Here is a 16,906-nt window from a genome sequence, read left to right on the forward strand (position 1 = left end):
TGACTAATCCTTCAAGAAGTTGCTGAACTTCTTCCAAGTGCTGAAAACCTAATTCTGTTTTTAAAATAGATCTACATAATCTGATCTTCATACGTGTTTTTAAGTGTTTAACAAAAAGGATAATTATTTTTGTAAACTAATGGTTTCTTAGGTCCACACTCCAATTGAAGCTTTGTCTTTTTTTTTTTTTTTTTAAGGGAGTCCTGGGAAAAGTAGCCTATGAGAGTACAGAGTTTGTGGGAAGAAGAATTGGTTTTTGTATTAATTTTTTTCAATTTCAGTGTAGTGTTAATATCTCAAATATGTGAGAACCGGACACTTTCTCTTCTGAACTACAGTAATAGCTGTAGATGCAATAGAATCATAGTGGTAAATGCAGTAATCCTATCATGAAACTCCTTAGCCTGTCTGAGGAATCTTGACTAAACACTTTACCAAACCAGCTACAAACTGAAATGAAAATACATCTCAAAGTGAAATGAACATTATAAGTGTTTTTAATGCTTCTAACTAATGTTCTGTGTTGTAGAAATTCTTTATTTTCTTTGAACCCAACTGCTAAACTCAGCATTCGGAAGCAATTTGTTGTTTAAATGGTGATTAAAAAAAAAAAAAGAAGAATGCTGGGGAGTGGTCCTTTTGATAGACTTTTCTTATTTCTTTTTCCTGTGGTGGATTTCTTCTCCACTTTGCTTCTCTGCACTTTCTCATAACGTAACAGTTAATAGTGCAGATTTCTCAAGCCAGATGGGCTGCTTCCACCATCACTAGCTTGGGCAAGTTAACTCTTTGTGCCTCCATTTCCTCACCTGTGAAATAAATAATATCTACCTCACAGGTTCGTGGTGAGGAAATAAATTTAAACTTAACTTTAAATGAGGAAATAACTTGCAAATCACTTAGAACAGGCATACTAAGCCCCCAAATGTTCGCTGTTCTTATAATTCTTCCCCTCCAGAGCACTTTTCCCTTTTGTGTTTTTGACATCTCTCCCCTCAGCCTCCATGCTCCCAACTCATGTGTTTCTCTTTATGATTAGATCAACCAATATTAATACCTTACTACTTGCTATTGCCTAATCAAATTTTACCCTATTTTAGTCATTTCTTAATAGAACAGTTGCTTCTCCACATGGTTTTTAAAGAATACTTTCAACTTCTGTGTTTCGATTAAGTTGACAGATTTTTTATTTCCCTCCCAGGGCAGTTTCTATTAAATGAGTTCTATTTGTTATGTTTAAAATGAAGGAGAAAAGAATACCTATTTAGTTAATATGGTGAAACTAAATGATTTGTAATGGTTGAATACCTGTCACCAAGGTATGTCTTCTAGCCCTAATTCTGGCTTTGGTGGTATGAAGGCCAGAACCACTTAGCTATAACCATGGCTCTTGTGGATGACCCTGTTACAGCTATTAATTTAAAGGACAACGTGGTGTGTCTTGTATTAGGAGTCTATACTGTGTATCAATGTCAGCAAAAATCATTTACAAGTTCTTGCTTATGACCTGTCTCTAAGATAATTCCTTAAACACTTCCTTATGCTATTAATAGGAGACATGAGATGAAAGGTGTGGCAAGCAACTTTTGGAGCTAGTGAACCTTTGGGTTAAAAACAATGGATATATGAGCATTCCTATTGAATTTATATCTTTAAAACTTTTCCCCTTTATTTTATTGAGCTGACTGTTCTTTTTATGTAAATCTAAGAAGTATTCCTAACTTAATGTATATTCAGTAATTTTTGTTTGTCTCTGTACTACATATAATATGTTAAGGTGCTAGTCCTTGCATGAAAGTTTTCTTGTGGTTAGGAAAAAATAATCTAGACAGTGAAAAGGATAGTGTCTTTCTTTGTTTTACTTGCTTAATCAGTGGAGTTTTTCCCCATCATGAGCTCTGTGGTTTTGTGGCTCTTAAAACAAACACCAGCATTCTCTAAGAAGCAGTATTTTACATGTTTTATTATATTTATATCTTGTATGCTGAGATCTTTTTTTCTGAGAGAGAAACATATGTTTGGTGAGTTCATATTTCTTGAAATATACATGATTCTTCAGACTGGAATCTAATGAAATAGGACTCCCATTTGAAACCCAAAGAGTTAAGGCTACAACAGAGGATAAAAGTGATCAAATGATTAGCCAGGGGCTAATAGAAATTCTGGGAAGAATGACAGATTGTATATTAGGAAGAAATATGATCTCATATTCATTGAAGCTTTTTACAACTAAAGATCTAAAAGAAATAATAGAAAATTACTGAAAGAGATGAATGTCTGAAACTTTAGAAAAGCATGTGGTATTGGATTAATCCAAGCAAGAAAGACTGATGGGCAGATAATAAATTACATTGTGTAGGAAGTCTGCATTCCTTGTTTTCAAGTACTTTTTTTTTTTCCTTGCAAGATATATTTAAGTAGCTCTAGGCCAGTTTCAGAATATTCAGTTCATGATTTTCATCATCACACCATATGTGTATGATTCTTTGGAATAGATGAAGTATTATAAACAAAGACCCCCAAATCCTTTAGTGGAGAAGGTTAATCTAAACCTTCCTTCTGTTCTGTACCAAACTGGTAGCATTTTTCCTTATGAGAATATGAACAACTTAGAATACCTTTTCACATACGATTAATTGTAATGTCCCATAACTAACAGAGAGTTTGGAGAAATGTACTGTACTTCTGCTGAGGAAAAGGCTTTATTTCAACAGCTGTACTTCTGCTGGAAAAAAAGAAATAGTCATAAACTGGAAAATGTGAATATGTATATTTTCATTGCAGAGAAGTGACTATTTACTTAACTGTTCTAAATTTTACTTTGCCATAAGTACATGTTGTTTTACCAAAAAAAAAAAAGAGAGAGTGTATGTGTTAGTATATGTAAGCATTGCCTATCTTCATGTAAATTTATACACAAACTAGTATATATGCTTTTTTTTTCCTCCAGGGTCGAGTGGTCACACAGCACTGTAATAATTGTGAAGTTCAGCTACTTTTAAATATGTTTATTGAGAAACATACATTCTTCTTCTTAAACTCTTTGAGCCTTTTAATCAGTTTTTCCCCAGATTTTTGCCATTCAGACTTGGCATTCATTTGTGTTCTTAGTTTTTGTAGGTCCAAGGAGAAAGTGAAATGTTTCCTGAAATATAAATAAGTAATAAAATTAACATGCACACAGAGTACACTCTATTCTTCATGGGCATATTCTTGTTGGCTCTTTTTTAATATATACTTAATCTCTGGGGGAAACAGAGATTATTACTCTGTTAAACTGACTCTAAATCATCTGGGTTTCTATATACTTAAACATTTAAGTTTCAACTCAAGTATTTACATATAAATGAGTTCTGTATTCTGTAACCATATTAAACATTTCCTAGTATATGATGGAAGGTTAATAAGATGTGGGTTTTTTTTTTATAGCTATACCAGAAATAGGATCATTATTAAAATGCTATAAAAGTTCTTGGATCCTGTCTGATAGAATGTGAGAATAATGCTAGCTTCAGGTTTTGATTGCATAATACAGATGAGCCCTGTTAATAAAATGGAATAAAAGTTATAAGCTTTGTCTCTTTAATATGCTTAATAGTTGCAATTGAATCTTTTCTCATCTGTTTTAGAGGACAACTTAAAATATAACTCACTGTGCATTTTGTTATTGTTTTATAATAACGTGTCCAAAATGTGTGTGGGAGGACAGTGGCAGAGAAAAGGAGAGAGAGGAAGTGAAACTTCTGGGGGGAGGTCTCTCTCTAGTAAGAAAGAACAAATAATCAAACTTATTAGCTATACTTATTTATCTCCTGTATCTATATCAAACATTGCTAAACTAACCGCTAATGCCTTGGACAGGGGAATAACATTAAGAGTTTTGGCCAAACTTCAAGCAAAATTTCATTTATAAGTGGCCTATAATCAAGACCCTTTCTTTTACCTAAATCGTTTGCCTTGGACTGGAAATGTAAACAAAAGATACCTAATGAGCTTACCAATTATTCTTCTCTACAAGGTTATTTATCGCCATTCCTGGTATATATCTATCTTTGAGGATAGTGCAGTATGCATTAATCTTCTACATGCTGTCATAGCCCAAATGGACATCCATATTTCTGGATAGATTGTTCTTTAAATGGTTAAAAATTATAGAATTCTAATAGGAACTCTTTTTATTCTGTTTGCAGCTATGTCATCTTATCTTTTAATTATTAAAACAGAGCTTCCTGCTGCTAATTCAGAATTTTTGTCTGGAGACCATAGTGGGTAAGAAAAAATATTTCAAATTGTATCCATTCATTTATTAATTCAATAAATATATGTTAAGCCCTTGTGTGAAGTAAAATAAATGTAGCCCCTGCCCTCAAGACACTTACAAATTAGGCAGAGGCAGAGTAATAAGAGAAGAAAACACTCTGCAGATGTCTAGTGATGCTCCATTACGTGCAGAGCACTGCACTGTGAACCCTCTGATGTGCCAGTGTAATTCTTGCATTCCATGGGGGCATGAAAGGGCAGGACAGGTATGAGCTAGCTCTTGGAGAAGAGTAAAGGAGAAATTTCTGGATATGAAAGATTGGGTGGGGGATGGGGGAAGGCAGAAAGCACCGACAGTGAAGGTCTTAGAGGAGGGGAGTGGATAATACTGCTGCCACTTTTCAGCAAACCATAGTGATAAAGATAAATCAGAGTGATAACGTTACAACATACTTGTGTAAGATCCTGTTATAAAGCATTATTAGACAAAATTTGTTTCATTTCCTGTTTTTTAACAATATTACAAACAATACTAAACCATGTTACACTGCCCTTCTCCTTTCTTATTTTAAAAATACTGGGCAGCTCAATATCAAAAAAACAAACAACCCAATCCAAAAATGGGCAGAAGACCTAAATAGACATTTTTCCAAAGAAGATATACAGACTGCCAACAAACACATGAAAGGATGCTCAACATCGCTAATCATTAGAGAAATGCAAATCAAAACTACAATGAGGTATCACCTCACATCAGTCAGAATGGCCATCGTCAAAAAGTCTACAAACAATAAATGCTGGAGAGGGTGTGGAGAAAAGGGAACACTCTTGCGCTGTTGGTGGGAATGTGAATTGGTACAGCCACTATGGAGAACAGTATGGAGGTTCCTTAAAAAACTAAAAATAGAACTACCATATGACCCAGCAATCCCACTACTGGGCATATACCCTGAGAAAACCATAATTCAAAAAGAGACATGTACCACAGTGTTCATTGCAGCTCTATTTACAATAGCCAGGACATGGAAGCAACCTAAGTGTCCATCATCGGATGAATGGATAAAGAAGATGTGGCACATATATACAATGGAATATTACTCAGCCATAAAAAAATGAAATTGAGTTATTTGTAGTGAGGTGGATGGACCTGGAGTCTTTTATACAGAGTGAAGTAAATCAGAAAGAGAAAAACAAATACCGTATGCTAACACGTATATATGGAGTCTAAAAAACAAAAATGGTTCTAATGAACCTAGGGGCAGGACAGAAATAAAGACGCAGATGTAGAGAATGGACTTGAGGACACGGGGAGGGGGAAGGGTAAGCTGGGAGGAAGTGAGAGAGTAGCATGGACATACATACACCACCAAATGTAAAACAGATAGCTAGTGGGAAGCAGCTGCATAGCACAGGGAGATCAGCTCAGTACTTTGTGACCACCTAGAGGGGTGGGATAGGGAGGGTGGGATAGGGAGGGTGGGAGGGAGATGCAAGAGGGAGGGGATATGGGGATATATGTATACATATACCTGATTCACTTTGTTATACAGCAGAAACTAACACAACATTGTAAAGCAATTATACTCCAATAAAGATGTTAAAAAAAATACTGGGTTCTAAAGACTATTGGCTCATCTCTTTTTTATGGCAGAAAAAACCCAAATTAATTATACTTTTCCTTTTACTACGTATAACATGAAATTTTTAGAAAAATAAACTTGAAAAGGCTAAATGAATCCTTTTAATTGTCATCAAATTATTATATATAGTTTCTAAACCACAACACTAAAACCCGTCAGACTTTTAGATTTAAATGTTTGGTTGTTTTGCTCCAATATTTGAACTTGTTCTGGACTGCAGGGCAAGTTTTCGAAATTGAGTTTTAGATTTTACAAGTTGGCTTCCATGAAAGAATTCTACTTAGACAACTGCAAATACATATTTATAAGGAAAATATGGTATAGTTTAAATCTGAATAGGAACCATCAAGAATGTGTGATTGAGGGCCTCCCTGGTGGCGCAGTGGTTGAGAGTCCGCCTGCCGATGCAGGGGATACGGGTTCGTGCCCCGGTCCGGGAGGATCCCATGTGCCGCGGAGCAGCTGGGCCCGTGAGCAATGGCCGCTGAGCTGAGCCTGCGTGTCCGGAGCCTGTGCTCCGCAACGGGAGAGGCCACAACAGCGAGAGGCCCGCATACCGCAAAAAAAAAAAAAAAAAAAAAAAAAAAAAGAATGTGTGATTGAAAAAAGGTAAGTAGAAGTCCTTAATGATTTTTCATTATCGGAAGATATTGTGCCTTTGTATAGCACTTTGTATAGGTTTCCACGTTCATTATCACATCTGATACAGCTACCTTTTTAAAAATTTTATCTATAGTTTTATCTAGTTACTTTTAAGTTTTTTGCTCTTACTTTGATCAACAGTTGCTAAATGACATACTTATGTGAAATTTGCTTTTGTATTTGCTGTAAAAATATTGAGGGCAACTTCTATTACTCAAAAAGTTCTATGCACAGAACAAACGTATGGACACCAAAGGGGGAAAGCGGCAGGGAGCAGGGTCGTGGTGGGATGAATTGGGAGATTGGGATTGACATATATACACTAATACATACAAAATAGATAACAAGAACCTGCTGTATAAAAAAAAATTTTTTAATTCTATGCAATAAATTTCTTTTCTAATTTAGGGCTAAGAACTCAAGGCAATAAGAGGTGAAATAAAGAATGTTAGACTAAGGGTAAATTCTCTCCATTTCATATTCAGTAACCTCAGGAAATTAACTTCTTTTGGCTATATAATTTAATTTTGGGCCTGAGGTTTCTTCATCTGGCATAATGGTGGTGCCAGTACTGCCTTCTTAACAAAGTTGTTGAGATGACCAAATAAGATATTATAAATATACATGCTTTTGTAAGCTGATAGCATAGTGTAAATGTGGAGAATTAAGCAACTCCATAATGTCGTATGTCAGTTATACCTCAAAAAAAAAAAAAAAAAGAAAAAGAAGGAATTCCAGTAATAAAAACTATATAAAGGTAGTTTTTCCCTATTTGCTCTGACTGCCAGGAATGTCAGAGTCATATTTGAATGTATTGCATAAACTATGTTAATCATACTAGTTGTCACATTTGTTCTCCTTTTTCTTGGTCCTGAATTTGGTGACTTCTCTTTATTTTCTTTTTTATTGTCATATATCACAAGGACAAAAATACATATAAAATTTTAGAAATAATTAAGGTAGTATGTGACAGAACTGTTAAAACTTAGGTCTTCTTTTTCTAAAAGTGATGCTTTTACCATAGCTTCATTTTAAATCAGTTGTCATTTACTTTATTGGGTTTTTTTCCTCTGATTTGTTTAAAGAAACAAATAAAAATTAACCCCATCTTATTCATATTGGTAGAAAATTGATAAAAATGTTATTTTTACATGTCAGAAATGAATTCTTAAAACTGTATACTTCAAAATACTGTGGCCAGTTTGCATCATCTCTGTTATGACGTTTTAAAATTGCACATCTTTTTAACAGCCTCATCTTGTTTTAAATGTAATGTATATTCACTTATTTTGGATTTCAAAGTTTTGAAAAGCATTAGTAAGTGACTAATTATATTAATTGGTTAGAATGCAGTTAAATCATTAGTCTTTAAACCTTAATGCTGTAAAATAATTAAGACACAAATGTTATGGTAATTGATTTAACTATCTGGGCAATTTATTTCTAGGTAGAGTTACAGAGCAATATTTCTTCTGTGAGATTAATCTGATATTGATAAACTTTTAGGGTTTGAATTACAATGCATTGCAGTTAAGAATTTTCTGTTGTGCTTATTTTCTGTGTTATCCGTGAGATTTGATGTGCCTTTGTGAAAACTAAACCTTTATAAAGATGTTATCAAAAAGAAACTTTATTTTCATAATATCCTAATTTCAAAAATTATTATTAGAAGTCAGAAGTTATAATACTTATACCAAATTTTTATGAGGCATCTATATTTTTCATAGAATAACTTCTATTCAAAAAATCTATGACTGTTAAAAGTTGGAAGCTCTCTGTTAACATTTAATGATCTTGTCAGCGGAATATGATTGACACAATTAAGTTGTCTTGCATTTGAGTTACATAATTGATATGGGATGTGAGTAAGATCCTAATTCAGAACATATGATACTCTTGTTCCATTCGAGAATGAAATTAAAGCAACTTATAAATAAATCTGGTTTTCATTAAAATACGGGAAAAAATCTGCATGCCAAAGCATTTGCAATACAGCTAAGGATCTATACTCTATATTTCATACTTGGAACATTTTTATCATATAGGATTAAATCCACAGATCAAACAAGTTTTCCAGGAAGTATAAAACTTTTTACTCTAATTCTTTTGGCTTGAAGAGAGTGTATATTTACAATAGATCACAGTAGGAAAATAGGGGTTTTGTTAGATAACTCTTTTTTCCCCCACTTAGGAAAAATTTTCAAGTTAGCGTATTCTTCTAAAATCTTGAGTTATAAAATGTGCTTTTGCAATTTCTTTGTACTGGCTTGTATTTCTCAAGCTGCAGTTTTATTTTGTAAGTTTAATCATTTCTGTTCCTTGGAAAATATCCATTGCCAAGCACAATTCAGTTGACTGTGACATGCACATGAAATTTAAACTAACTTTACTGTGCATTACTGTATTGCCTTTATTTATTTATTTATTTATTTATTTATTTATTTATTTATTTACATCTTTATTGGAGTATAATTGCTTTACAATGGTGTGTTAGTTTCTGCTTTATAACAAAGGGAATCAGTTATACATATACATATGTTCCCATATCTCTTGCTTCTTGCATCTCCCTCCCTCCCACCCTCCCTATCCCACCCCTCTAGGTCGTCACAAACCACCGAGCTGATCTCCCTGTGCTATGCAGCTGCTTCCCACTAGCTATCTGTTTTACATTTGGTAGCGTATATATGTCCACGCCACTCTCTCACTTTGTCACAGCTTACCCCTCCCCCTCCCCATATCCTCAAGTTCATTCTCTAGTAGATCTGTGTCTTTATTCCTGTCTTACCCCTAGGCTCTTCATAACCTTTTTTTTTTTCCTTAGATTCCATATATATATCTGTTAGCATACGGTATTTGTTTTTCTCCTTCTGACTTACTTCACTCTTTATGACAGACTCCAAGTCCATCCACCTCACTACAAATAACTCAATTTCGTTTCTTTTTATGGCTGAGTAATATTCCATTGTATATATGTGCCACATCTTCTTTATCCATTCATCCGATGATGGACACTTAGGTTGCTTCCATGTCCTGGCTATTGTAAATAGAGCTGCAATGAACATTTTGGTACATGACTCTTTTTGAATTATGGTTTTCTCAGGGTATATGCCCAGTAGTGGGATTGCTGGGTCATATGGTAGTTCTAGTTTTATTTTTTTAAGGAACCTCCATACTGTTCTCCATAGTGGCTGTATCAATTTACATTCCCACCAGCAGTGCAAGAGTGTTCCCTTTTCTCCACACCCTCTCCAGCATTTATTGTTTGTAGACTTTTTGACGATGGCCATTCTGACTGATGTGAGGTGATACCTCATTGTAGTTTTGATTTGCATTTCTCTAATGATTAATGATGTTGAGCATTCTTTCATGTGTTTGTTGGCAATCTACATATCTTCTTTGGAGAAATGTCTATTTAGGTCTTCTGCCCATTTTTGGATTGGGTTGTTTTGTTGCAACAAAAAGAATAAAATATCTAGGAATAAACCTACCTGAGGAGACAAAAGACCTGTATGCAGAAAATTATAAGACACTGATGAAAGAAATGAAAGATGATACAAATAGATGGAGAGATATACCATGTTCTTGGATTGGAAGAACCAACATTGTGAAAATGACTCTACTACCCAAAGCAATCTACAGATTCAATGCAATCCGTATCAAACTACCACTGGCATTTGTCAGAGAACTAGAACAAAAAATTTCACAATTTGTATGGAAACACAAAAGACCCCAAATAGCCAAAGCAATCTTGAGAAAGAAAAATGGAGCTGGAGGAATCAGGCTCCCTGACTTCAGACTATACTACAAAGCTACAGTAATCAAGACAGTATGGTACTGGCACAAAAACAGAAATATGGATCAATGGAACAGGATAGAAAGCCCAGAGATAAACCTATGCACATATGGTCACCTTATCTTTGATAAAGGAGGCAAGAATATACAGTGGAGAAAAGACAGCCTCTTCAATAAGTGGTGCTGGGAAAACTGGACAGGTACATATAAAAGTATGAAATTAGAACACTCCCTGACACCATACACAAAAATAAACTCAAAATGGATGCAAGACCTAAATGTAAGGCCAGACTATCAAGCCCTTAGAGGAAAACATAGGCAGAACACTCTATGACATAAATGACAGCAAGATCCTTTTTGACCCACCTCCTAGAGAAATGGAAATAAAAACAAAAATAAACAAATGGGACCTAATGAAACTTAAAAACTTTTGCACAGCAAAGGAAACCATAAACAAGACCCAAAGACAACCCTCAGAATTGGAGAAAATATTTGCAAATGAAGCAACTGACAAAGGATTAATCTCCAAGATTTACAAGCAGCTCTTGCAGCTCAGTGCCTTTATTATTTTATTAATTTATTTTTTTTGCGGTATGCGGACCTCTCACTGTTGTGGCCTCTCCCGTTGCGGAGCACAGACTCCATACACGCAGGCTCAGCGGTCATGGCTCACGGGCCCAGCCACTCTGTGGCATGTGGGATCCTCCTGGTCTGGGGCACGAACCCGTGTCCCCTGCATCGGCAGGCGGACTGTCAACCACTGCACCACCAGGGAAGCCCCAATGCCTTTAATTTTGATGAATGGTAAATAAAAGCATTGTAGTTATAATTGTCTGTATTAAGATAACTTAATAAAGATAAGAAATGATTAATATTAACCAGTAGCCAGACTAGGGATAGAGAAACTATTTTTTGCAATAGTTCTTTTTAATATTAGGAATTAAAAGTTTAATCCTGTGAAGAGAGTGTAAAGAAATCACAATCTTGAGAAAAATGAGGCAGTATCTGAAAAAATACCATAAATTCAGAGTGACTATTGAAGAATAGAGAGTATTTCCATTGCTTCTATTACTAAGATCATCTTCATCCTTTTGCTGATTTTGCAGACATAGAATGAAGTTGTTGAACCAGATGATCTCTGAGGTCCCTTCTAGCTCTAACATTTCATAACTCTGTGATTCTGAGTTAACCGCTGGGAGGAGGTGAAGATATCTTCTGGCCCCCAGTTCAGTGCTCTGGGCAGTCATGTGGCTTCTACAGACATGAGTGAATTGTGATCTGAAATTATAAAGTTATAAAGTATATAATAGTGTATGTTATAAAGTTCAGAATTTCAGTGTTCCTAAGATTCTTATACAGGAGAAAAGAGTCTTTGGTCCTGAGGATTAACGTGCTCCCTTTGCCCAGCTCTCCCTTCGTGACAGCAGGGACAGCAGAATTAACAGATGGAATCTACTTTGGTGCGCCTCTGGGCCTTTTTTTTTCCTTGCGCTGCAACTGTGTGAGTCTCTTTTGGGTCCCAGAAGGAAGGAGATTTCAGGCATAGAGCCCTGGGCTTTTTGCCAGCTTCAGAAATTTAGTTGCCAGTTGTTCTTCAGTGAGGGTTATTTTGAAGTTCCCATTTTCATAGGTATTCAAGAGTGATTAGAAGATGAATATGCCGAGGAGTGTCATGTTGTATTTGTAATCTCTGCACGCTCTTAGAACCTCCTGCATACCAGGACTTGAGGGGCATGTGCAAATGCAGGCCCATTAGCTAGAAATACTTATGTGTAGGTTTTAGTTTCTGGCACATGCATTTCCTAAAGACATGAGTTAGGGTGGAGAAGGGTGAGCTGTGCTCATGGTGTTGCTTCTGCTGTTGCTCCTTCTCTTGTTCTGTTAAAGAGGAAGCTGTCAGCACCCAAAAGTACCTTTTATTGTGTATCTTTTTTTATTTTTTGACTGCACTGCATGGCGTGCAGGATCTTAGTTCCCTGACCAGGGATCGAAATCGCACACCCAGGGAAGACCAATAGTACCTTTTAAAGATACATTAAAGAGGACTTCTTCATACACCAAGGTGTAAAAGAGACACAGTGAATCATTAAGTTTGTGTTAGAAGCCATGGCCTGAAGCCCATGTAGAGGAAAACCTTTCCTTTTTTTTTTTAAGTGAGATATTTACATATAACAACATTGTGTAAGTTTAAGGTGTCCAACATGTAGATTTGATACACTTATATACTGTGGTATGATTACCACTGTAGTGTTAGCTAATATCTCCATTACCTTATGTACTTATCATTTCTTTTCTGTAGTGAGAACATTTAACATCCAGTCTCTTAGCAACTTCCAAGTATATAAAATAGTTATGTTAACTATAATCACATTGCTTTGCATTAGATTCCCAGAACTTATTCATCCTCTACCTGCAAGTTTATACCATTTGATCAACATCTCCTCAGTCCCCCTACCCACCAGCCCCTGCTAACCACCATTCTACTCTGTATCTACAAGTTCAGCTTTTTTAGATTCCACAAATATGTGATATACAGTATTTGTCTTTTTCTGTCTGACTTATCTCACTTAGCATAATGCTCACATTGGTCTGTTGATGTTATCACAAATGGCAAAATTTCTTTCTTTCTCATGACTGAATAATATTCCATTGTTGTGCGCGTATGCACCACATCTTCTTTATCGATTCATCCATTGACAGACACTTAGGTTGTTTCCATATCTTGGCTACTGTGAATAATGCTGCAATAAACATGGGAGTACAGATATCTTTTTGATATCCTGTTTTAATTTCCTTTAGATGTATGCCCAGAAGTAGGATTGTTGGACCAATCATATGGTAGTTCTGTTTTTAATTTTTTGAGGAACCAACATACTGTCTTCCATAGTGACTGAACCAATTCACATTCCCACCAACAGTGCACAAGTCTTCCCTTTTCTCCATATCCTTGTCAATACTTGTTATCTCTTGTCTTTTTTTTTAAAGATTTTTTTTGATGTGGATCATTTTTAAAGTCTTTATTGAATTTGTTACAATATTGCTTCTGTTTTATATTTTGGTTTTTTGGCCGCGAGGCATGTGGGATCTTAGCTCCCTGACCAGGGATTGAACCCACACCCCCTGCATTGGAGGGCAAAGTCTTAACCACTGGACTGCCAGGGAAGTCCCTCTCTTGTCTTTTTGATGATACCTATACTAACAGGTGTGAGGTGATATTTCATTGTGCTTTTGATTTGTATTTCCCTGATGATTAGAGATGTTGATCATCTTTTCACATACCTGTTGGCCATTCATATATCTTCTTTGGAGAAAAAAATGTCTATTTCCTCTGCCCATTTTAAAATTGGAATGTTTGATTTTTTGCTATTGAACTGTGTGAGTTCTTTATGTATTTTGAATATTAGTCTCTTATCAGATATATGATTTGGAAATATTTTCTTCCATTCTGTAGATTGCCTTTTCATTTTGTTGATTGTTTCTTTTGCTGTACGGAAGCTTTTTATTTTGATATAGTTCCTTTCATTTTTGCTTTTGTTGCTTGTGCTTTTGGTGTCGTATTAAAAAAAAAACTGTTGCCACGACCAATGTCAAGAAGCTTTTTCCTCGTGTTTTCTTCTATAAGTTTTACAGTTTCAGGTCTTACATTTAAGTCTTAATCTATTTCAAGTTAATTTTTGTGAATGCTGTAAGATAGATTTCATTTTTCTGTATATGGCTATCCAATTTTCTCAGTACAATTTATTGAAAAGACTTCTTTCCCCACTGAATATTCTTGGATCCTTTGTTGAATATTAGTTGACAGTATATGGGGTGGGGAGGGGGTATTCCTAGGCTCTCTAGTCTGTTCTGTTGGTCTGTGTGTCTATTTTTATGCCAGTACTATATTGTTTTGATTACTAAAGCTTTGTAGTATAGTTTGAAGTCAGCTTTGTTTTCTTTCTCAGGATTGCTTTGGCTATTTGGAGTCTTTTGTGGTTCCATACAAATTTTAGGATTGTTCTGTTTTGGGAAATAATGTCATTGGAATTTGATAGCAATTGCATTGACTCTATAGATAGCTTTGGATAGTATGGACATTTTAACACTATTGATTCTTCTGATCCATGAACACAGACTGGATATATTTCCATTTGTCTGTGTCTTCAATTTCTTCCATTTAAGCCTTATAGTTTTCAGTGTACTAATCTTTCACTTCCTTTGTTAAATAGTCATAAGTATTTTATTGCTTTCATGCTATTGTAAATGGGATTGTTTTCTTTATTTCTTTTTCAGATATTTCTTTGTTAGTTTATAAAAACACAACTGATTTCTGTATGTTGATTTTGTATCCTTCAACTTTACATAATTTGTTGATTAGCTCTAACAGTTTTTTGGTTGCAGTCTTCAGGATTTTCTATATATAAGATCATATCCACAAATAAAGACAGATTTACTTCTTTTCCAATTTGTATGCCATTTATTTCTTTCTCTTGCCTGATTGCTCTAGCTAAGACTTCTGTGTTGAATGTTGAATAAGAGTGGAACAACTATTCAACTATGTTGAATAAGAGTGGTAAGAGTAGGCACCCCGGTCTTGTTCCTGATCTTAGAGAAGAAGCATTCAACCTATAGCCTTTATTATATTGAGATTTGTTTCCTCTATGTCAAATTTGTTGAAGGTTTTTATCATGAAAGGATATTGTATTTTGTCACATGCTTTTTTTTTGCAGCTACTGAGATGATCATATGATTTTTATCTTTCATTCTATTAATGTGCTATATCATGTTGATTGATTTTCATATGTTGATCCACCCTTGCATCCCATAGATAAATCCCACTTGATCATAGTGTATGATCCTTTTAATGTGCTGTTGAATTCAGTTTGCTAATATTTTGTTGAGAATTTTTGTAATATATTCACCAGGGTTATTGGTCTGTAGTTTTGTTTTTTTTTGCAGTGTCCTTATGTGGCTTTGACAGTAGGGTATGCTGGCCTCATAAAATGAGTTTGGGAGTTTTCACTCTGCTCCAGTTTTTGGGAAGAGTTTGAGAAGTAGTGGCATTAATTTTTCTTGAAATGTTTGGTGGAATTCACCAGTAAAACCATGGGTCCTGGGCTTTTCTTTGTTGGTGGGTTTTTGATTACTGATTCAGTGTTCTTACTCATTATTGGTCTGTTCGTATTTTTTAGTTCTTCCTGATTCAGTCTTCGTATGTTGTACGTTTCTAGGAATTTGCCCATTTTCTTAATTTAACAGGCAGTGGGAGACTTTGGCTATCTGGTAGTGAAAGGATACATTATAGCCAATTGGAAATTTTGAGAGCATCTACCAAATGACTTGAAAAAGTAATACCTATTGTCTTCGATGCTCCCAGCTCTCATAATAGCATGAATTTTACTTTGTTACCATTGTGCATGTGTATATATACTTATGTTTCAGTGTAAAAATATGACAGCTACATTGCAGAAAATTTAGAAGAGAAAGCAAATAAAAATTATGCATAATACCGTCTCTTACCTAATCACTGTTATCATTTTATTTCCTTTGAATTTTTCCCAAAAAGCATTTTTCAAACATAGTTAAAAATATTTATTTTGTATTTCTATCATTAGTATTTTCTATTTTACTAAATGTTTTTTTCAAAAGCTGCTTAATATTCCGTTGAGTGTGCTTTTTTAGAAAAATTTTTATTGGAGTATAGTTGATTTACAATGTGTTAGTTTCAGGTGTACAGCAAAATGAATCAGTTATACATATACATAGATCCAATAAAAATTTTTTTTAAAAGAGTGTGCTGTTTTTGACGTAAACATTTTCTATTGTTAGATATATAGGATTTTCCCTCAACTTTCTAATATTATAATAATGTTGTAGTCACAGCTTCATGCACATAGAATTCTTTATATTTTAGATTATTCTCTTAGAGTAGATTTCCACATTTTTATTGTGCTTTGTACATATTATCAATGTTTTTCCAAAAGATAATGCTAATTGACAAGATCACTAGCAATGTGTGAAGGACCAATTATTCCACATCCTTGAATATTATTTTTTTTAATATTTTTACTCATTTAATTTCTATAGCCTTATTATTTATTTCTTTAATTAGCACCAGAGATTGGGTTTTTCTTCATGTGTATTTACTAGTTGTACTTCTTTCACGAATTGTTTAATTTTTATGTACTAAAGCAAAGTCTTTACTATTAAAGTCTTGGGGGAATTGTCTAATTTTTAAAAACTTCAACACATGTATTTTTATATTGAAAAATTAAAACCATGTATATGCAACCAGTAAATAAAATAAAAATTTCTTGATGCTGCTACATGGAGATATCCACTTTTGGTATTTTAAGTATATCTTTCTGACTTTTTTTAAATGTGCATCCATTTTTTTTAAAAAAGTCAAATACACTATCACACTTTTAATCTACCTTTTCTCATTCATTATTCTATTGCCTTTATATGAAAAATGTCATATGTTTTCTCCTGGTAGTTCATGCCCTTTCCTGAAAATTTGAAAAATATGGAAAACTATAAAGAAGAAAAAGTACCCATCATTCTACCACCCAGGGATAATGGCTACCAATATA

General features: G+C 34.5%; 1 protein-coding gene across 1 annotated transcript in view; it reads left to right on the forward strand.

Moving 5' to 3' along the window:
* The window catches only part of SLC38A6 (solute carrier family 38 member 6), a 76,880-nt gene that overhangs the window by 36,279 nt on the left and 23,695 nt on the right, over nucleotides 1-16,906 (forward strand). Inside the window, 1 exon segment of the mRNA XM_081230282.1 lies at nucleotides 4,191-4,269. Coding sequence (XP_081086408.1) covers nucleotides 4,191-4,269 — 79 coding nt within the window.

This window comes from Mesoplodon bidens, assembly GCF_964165515.1.
Source record: "Mesoplodon bidens genome assembly, chromosome: 3".
Classification (NCBI taxonomy): domain Eukaryota; kingdom Metazoa; phylum Chordata; class Mammalia; order Artiodactyla; family Ziphiidae; genus Mesoplodon; species Mesoplodon bidens.